At 50.0% G+C, this 7,109-nt stretch overlaps 1 protein-coding gene across 1 annotated transcript in view; it reads left to right on the forward strand.

Annotated features, from left to right (window-relative positions):
• MAP3K14 (mitogen-activated protein kinase kinase kinase 14) overlaps window positions 1-7,109 on the forward strand; it is a 52,413-nt gene that overhangs the window by 34,871 nt on the left and 10,433 nt on the right. Inside the window, exons 7-9 of the mRNA XM_032270019.1 lie at window positions 5,283-5,412; window positions 5,631-5,762; window positions 6,240-6,344. Of these exons, the coding sequence (XP_032125910.1) occupies window positions 5,283-5,412; window positions 5,631-5,762; window positions 6,240-6,344 (367 nt within the window). The remainder of the gene's footprint in view (window positions 1-5,282; window positions 5,413-5,630; window positions 5,763-6,239; window positions 6,345-7,109) is intronic.

Raw genomic sequence — 7,109 nt, forward strand, 5'->3', positions numbered from 1 at the left:
ACATCCTGATCCACGTGCTGATTGGCCATGGGTCCAGGCTTTGAGGCTGTTTTTTTGTTTTTTTTTTTTTTTCTGGAGACAGGATTTTGCTCTTTTGTCCAGGCTGGTATGCAGTGGAATGATCACAGCCCACTGCAGCGTCAGCCCCTATAGACCCAAACAACCCTGTCACCTCAGCTTCCCAAGTAGCTGTGACTTCAGACAGCCACCACCACACCCAGTTAATTTTTTATTTTTTGTAGAGGACAGGGTCTCACTCTGTTGCCCAGCCTGGCCTCAAACTCCTGGGCAACCTCCCAAAGTGCTGGGATTACAGGTGTGCCCCACCAGGATCCCTTTTTAATGGAAAAAACAACTACTTGTTTACACACACATAAAAAGTCCAGGCTGGGTACAGTGGCTCATGCTTGTAATCTCAGTACTTTGGGAGGCTGAGGTGGGAGGATTGCTTGAGGCCAGGAGTTGTAGACCAGCCTGGGCAACATAGCAAGATTCCATGTCTACAAAAAAGTTTTTAAAAAAAAGAAATAAAAAAGAAATTTTAAAAGTCTAGAAAGATGTCTGACAAAGGGCAGTTACCTCTGAGAATACTATTGGGGAATGGAGACTTTGCGCTTTTTTGGAATCATTTGAATTATTTTATAATGAGCCTATATTTGTTTGCAATTAAAAGTAAGATCAAACCGGGTGTGGTGGCTTGATCTGGCCTCCCAAAGTGGGATTACAGGTGTAATCCCAGCACTTTGGGAGGCCAAGGCAGGCAGATCACTTGAGGTCAGGAGTTTGAGACCAGCCTGACCAACATAGCGAAATCCCAAAAATGTTTTAAAAACTAGCCAGGTGTGGTGGCGTATGCCTGTAATCCCAGCTACTCGGGAGGCTGAGGCAGGAGAATTGCTTGAACTCAGAAAGCAGAGGTTGCAGTGAGCCAAGATTGTGCTACTGCGCTCCAGCCCGGGCAACAGAGCAAGACTCCATCTCAAAAAAAAAAAAAAAAAAAGTGTTTGTGTGTTGCATGTATGGGCAATCACACATTTCTGAAGAATAGTTCATATCATTTACCAGATTCTCAGAGGGGTCTGTAGCCCAAAAAGGGTTAAGAATCACTCCTTTTAGAACATCTGGCTCAAGTGTGGAGTTCTGGGAGCTCTGCTTTGGCTCTGCCGCTGATCTGAAATAATGTGGCCTTGGCCAAGTCAACCCAGCTGTCACCAAGCACCTGCTCTGTGCCAGACACTGCAGGGGCTGGGGACAGAGATGTGAAATCCATAGGCCTGACCTGAAGGAACTGGAGTTGTAATGAGGGATAAACATTTATATTGGGGCAAAGGTGAGCAGCCTTCAGTCCTGGACACGTGTTTAGGAGGAAAACAGCACAGAGATCAAGGGGAGATACCTCGATGGTGATGAGAAAACAAGGCAGGACCCTCTAATATTCATTGGGCATCTGTGCTCAGTACTGTGGCAGTTCCTTTCACATAGTTTATGTTCCTGAAATCTTCAAAAGAATTTATAGAATCACTCTTACGCCTTTTTTAATTGATGGAATAAAACAGATAAGAATACCAAAGAAAACAAGAGGGAAGTTCAAGGAGGAAAAAGTGGTCCCCAGTGTCCAGCGTGCAGGCAGCTGAGGGGAGGAAGTGGCTTCTGGATCAGGCAGTAGGCTCATTGCTGAAAGTGCTGCCACCTGGGGATACTCGCTCCTGAATGTATTTTAAAACATTAGCATGGAGGCCACGCACAGTGGCTTATGCCTGTAATCTCAACATGTTGGAGGCCAACGTGGGAGAATCACTTGAGCCTAGGAGCTCAAGACCCAGCCTGGGCAACATGGCGAAACCCCATCTCTACAAAAAATACAAAAGTTAGCTGGGCATGGCACCTATAGTCTCAGCTACTTGGGAGGCTGAGATGGGAAGATTGCTTGAGCCCAGGAAGGTCAAGGCTGCAGTGAGCTGTGATTGTGCCACTGCACTACAGCCTGGCTAACTAAGCGAGAACTTGTCTCAAGAAAAAAAAAAAAAAAAAAAAGATCAGCATGGAAAGGCCTTCAGGAGGCAGAGTAGCTGGTGGCAGCTCAGGAGTCAGACTTGCCCAAGTAAAAGACTGGCTGTGATCCTTTATACCCAGTGACCTTGGGCTAATTACTTGTCCAGGCTTCAGCTTCCTCATCTATAAAATAATGATAATGATCCCACGAGCTTATAGACTATTATAAGATCTAAATAACTAATGCTTAGAAAGGGCTTCACCGGGCCAGGCACAGTGGCTTACACCTGTAATCCCAGCACTTTGGGAGGCTGAGGTGGGCAGATCAACTGAAATCGAGAGTTTGAGACCAGCCTCACCAGCATGGAGAAACCCCATCTCTACTAAAAATACAAAATTAGCCAGGTGTAGTGACAGGCGCCTGTAATCCCAGCTACTCAGGATGCTGAGGCAGGAGAATCGCTTGAACCCGGGAGGCAGAGGTTGCAGTGAGTTGAGATTGCGGCATTGCACTCCAGCCTGGGCAAGAAGAGCAAAGTGAGAGAGAGAGAACAAATGAAGAAAAGAAAGGAAGGAAGAAAGGATCAACCTTCACCAGTGCCTGGGAAATTGATAAGTGGACATTAGATCGTAGTTCCCTCATCTCAGTCCAGCACCCTCATTTTACAGATGAGGAACACGGAAGTTCAGAGAGGAGGGTTGGCCAGATGGGCAGCCAGCCTGACCTGGAAAGCTGGGCTGCTTTCTCCACTGGCACAGACTTCTAAAGCACCTTGTGTTTTGAAGTGCCTCCTCCCACCAGCTTTGGTCTGGGTGATTGGAAATATTTTTAGCATGGCCAGGACACTCTAAGAGGACTTACAGATTTCTACAAAGTTAAAGCCAAGTTTCCCCAACTCTTTTGGATCACAGCCCTGTTAATATCTCAGTCATTGTTTCAGCGCAACCCAGGCCAAAACAAACACCCAACAGTTCTGTTTATGAAGCAATGAGGTCAAATAATAAGTCTTTATCCTGACAACTTAGTAGCCATTTGAAAAGCAACACATAAGTTGAAAGAAAAAGAGTTGTTCCATTTGCAAACAGCCAGATTATTAATGGGATGTATGCCTTGTTGTGCATTTCAACCCTTGAAATCAGATAGGACACCACCACCTTTATTTCCTATTACACATTTTCTCCTTAAAGTACTTTTAATCACAGTGACCTCCAAAAACCTGGCTTCATAGAGATACATTATCAAAGGGAATGCTGCGTGATCGAACTTTCAAGCTGAACTGTCTCGAGCGAGTAGTTTACGCAGTGTCCTGCCGATGTTGTGGTAGCTTGTTTCTCAGTGTCAGATATCCATTTGGCACCCTTCTGAGTTCTCTGCGGTGCCCCGGGCTGCCTCAGCTCACTTTGGGAGTCGTTAGGCCGAAGACATTTGCTAACAAGTCCTGTGGTTGAATTAGTTCCAACTCAGGTTCAGGGGCTTTTTAAACAGATCTGGAAACACAGAGTCAAAGTTCATGGGAGGTGATTAACCAAACCAGATATTAGGTAACCTGAAGGGCGACATTTTCCACTGATAGGCAAAAGTCCAAAAACCCCACAGCATCAGAGCTGTTTGCCAAGTCAGCAAGTCTGTGGAGATCTCTTCCAAGCTGGTTCTGTTACTGCCAGCGCCCCCTGGCGATGCCACTTAAGGCTTACATGAGAACCATTAGCAGCTGGGAAGGAGGACAAGTCTCTATTAAGAAGTCGAAGAGGCAGCCAGGTGCGGTGGCTCGCGCCTGTAATCCCAGCACTTTGGGAGGCCAAGGCCGGCAGATCGCTTAAGGTCAGGAGTTTGAGACCAGCCTGACTAACATGGTGAAACCCAATCTCTACTAAAAATACAAAAAATTAGCCATGTGTGGTTGCGGTTGCCTGTAATCCCAGCCACTCAGGAGGCTGAGGCAGGAGAATTGCATGAACCCAGGAGGCAGAGGTTGTAATGACCTGAGATTGTGCCGCTGCACTCCAGCCTGGGCAACAGAGTGAGAGTCCGTCGAGTCCGTCTCAAAAAATATATATGTATATATCTGAGTGTCACTCTAAGAATCAGCGTCTCTGATGTGAGCTGGAGGAACTGAGGAGCTAGCATTTCCCGAGTGCCCACTGGTTGCCAGGCGTGGTGTTGGTTACCATCCTTCCAAATCCTTGCTTTACCCTGGAGCAGATACGACCATCCCTGCTGTTTGGATATGGAAACACATGGATGGGAAGTGTGCTGCCTTATTTTAAAAGGCCGAGCCAGGATCTAAGCCCAAGATGTTTATATCCAAGGCCTATTTCCTCCCATCAAGTGTCTGGTCCCTCCAGAAAGGAGTGGAGGATCCCGGACCTACCAGTTGGCAGTGGGAGTGGCCTTGGCCAAACCCCTCCACAGAGCCTCCTTATGTCCCCAGATGCCGGGAGACAACTGCAAACAGAATAAACACTGCCCTGTCTATGTGCACGTTTTAGTCCTCTGGGAAATAAATATAATTTTAAGAGTTAAGAAAAGTGTCGAGGCCAGGCATGATGGCTCACACCTGTAATCCCAGCACTTCGGGAGGCCAGCACAGGTGGATCACAAGTTCAGGAGTTGGTGAGACCAGCCTGGCCAGCGTGGTAAGACCCCATCTCTACTAAAAATAAAAACTAGCTGGGCATGGTGGTGTGTGCCTGTAGTCCCAGCTACTCGGGAGGCTAAGGCAGGAGAATCGCTTGAATCTAGGTGGTGGACGTTGCAGTGAGCCAAGATCATGCCACTGCACTCCAGCCTGGGCGACAGAGCAAGACTCTGTCTCAAAAAAAAAAGAAAAGAAAAAAAAGAAAAAAGGGCACCTGATGGAGTCCATCCAAATCTTGGTTCTTGATCGATAAGTCAGAAACCCAGCTTCTGAGAGTAGACATGGATGCTGATAAGCAAAAGGTCCCACATCCTAGAAATTGCTCAGACATTTAGCTGGAAGAAAAAATGTTCTGCGTTTGGCAGATATGAGGGCGGCAGCGTGCCAGCAGCCTGGATGAGGGATGTAGTATGGCTGTTTTTGCACACGGTCAGCAATGCAGAACTTTAAGTACAAGAAGTTGCTCCTGATACTAAGAGCATGGGATACACAATTCCGCCTCTGAGGGTCCAGCAGGCCCCCCAGACCCCTGCATCACCACTGGAAACATCAGCAGCCTCTGTGTATGGAGCACCAAGCGTCCTGACAGGATCCAGGGACTCTGCTCTGGTCCCCTCACCCTGTCTCACAGCTGCCTCTGGGCCCTTGCAGGTGCGGCTGGAAGCGTTTCGGGCAGAGGAGCTGATGGCATGTGCAGGACTGACCTCGCCCAGAATTGTCCCTTTGTATGGAGCTGTGAGGGAAGGACCTTGGGTCAACATCTTCATGGAGCTGCTGGAAGGTAAGGAGCCAAGTCCCACTCTTTCTTCAGATTGAGGGCCAAGGTTCCCCCGAGTCTTGCCCAAGTTGCCCTTGGTCGCTGATCCATCCATGGTGAACCTTGACCCTGCAGCATCTGCAGGAAAGTCCTGCTGTCCGCCACTTGCCCTGTGCTCTTGCCCTTGGCTGGCATGGAGGCCAGGGCAAGCTTCATGTAAAGCCTGACCCTTGGTCTCCTAGGTGGCTCCCTGGGCCAACTGGTCAAGGAGCAGGGCCGTCTCCCGGAGGACCGGGCCCTCTACTACCTGGGCCAGGCCCTGGAGGGGCTGGAATACCTCCACTCACGAAGGATTCTGCATGGGGACGTCAAAGGTAAGGCTCAGGCCCCGAAGCCCTGCTCCCGCTCAGGCTCTTCCCTCACACCATCCTGCCTGATCTCCCAGTTCTGGGCTGGCCTGGTCATCTCCAGTGGCGGGCCCGAGTCAGGCTGACAGGGCTGTGCCTGAAGGAAGGGGAATGATGCTCTCTAAGCCATGGAGAACCTAAGGTCAAGCTCCCACCCACTGGTGACCCCTGGCATGGGGTTGGGGCAGGTGAGCAGAGTGGCAGCATTCCCCAGAGTAAACCCTGCTCCTGTCCCCTCGCCCTCAGAGATCCCACCTGCCTCTAGCCTGAATTGACGCCCTCCTCCCTTCCTCCACGACTAATGAAACTAAGTCAGAAGCAGCAGCTGCCACATGGGGTCAGCCAGAAAATTATGTCACTGGAGGGCAGGCCAAACCGAGCCTGGGTGGGCTGGGACCCGGCATGACTCACCTGTTGCTCTTCCTCCCTGGGGCGGCCTGGCAGCTGACAACGTGCTCCTGTCCAGTGATGGGAGCCATGCAGCCCTCTGTGACTTTGGCCATGCTGTGCGTCTTCAACCCGATGGCCTGGGGAAGTCCTTGCTCACAGGTAAGGCCCCCCACTAACTGCCCTGCCCCCCAATGCATTCATTCCCCAAATGCCTTCCATGCTTTCCACAATGGGAATTGAGATGTGAGCACTTAGGTCCACCGTTTCAGCCCCACAACCAGCCTGGGTTATTATCGGGTTTTCTTGTTATGAGTAAATTCAATAATGAATGTCAGGTGCTCATTGCTGACGCTCCTGTACACAGGGAAGGGAAGGGAAAGACTGAGTGACTCTCCCTAGATCCCAGGCCTCTGCCTTGGAGCCCCTGTGGCTCCACACCTCTTGTCTGGCCTTTTCAGGCGAGTACCCTGCCAGCCAGTGACCCCCGCTCTCCTGCACCTCTGAGCACAGTTGGCTGAAAGCACAGTGGGCAGGCTAACCAAGGGGCCTTACCTGTGAGCAAGGACTTCCCCAGGCTAACCGCTGGGCTCTAAAGCCAGTGAAATATCTCTTTAACTTCTCTGATTATTAAAATAATCCATGCCCACTGTATAGTACAGGGTTAAGCATACAAAAGGACAGGCCAGGCACAGTGGCTCACGCCTGTAATCCCAGCACTTTGGGAGGCCAAGGCGGGCAGATCACGAGGTCAAGAGATCAAGACCAGCCTGGCCAACATAGTGAAACCCTGTCTCTACTAAAATACAAAAATTAGCTGGGCGTGGTAGTGTGCGCCTGTAGCCCCAGCTACTTGGGAGGCTGAGGCAGAAGAATTGCTTGAACCCAGGAGGCGGAGGTTGCAGTGAGCCGAGATCGCACCACTGC

Source organism: Sapajus apella, unplaced genomic scaffold (assembly GCF_009761245.1).
Source record: "Sapajus apella isolate SASKATOON/1434 unplaced genomic scaffold, GSC_monkey_1.0 scaffold201, whole genome shotgun sequence".
Taxonomy (NCBI): domain Eukaryota; kingdom Metazoa; phylum Chordata; class Mammalia; order Primates; family Cebidae; genus Sapajus; species Sapajus apella.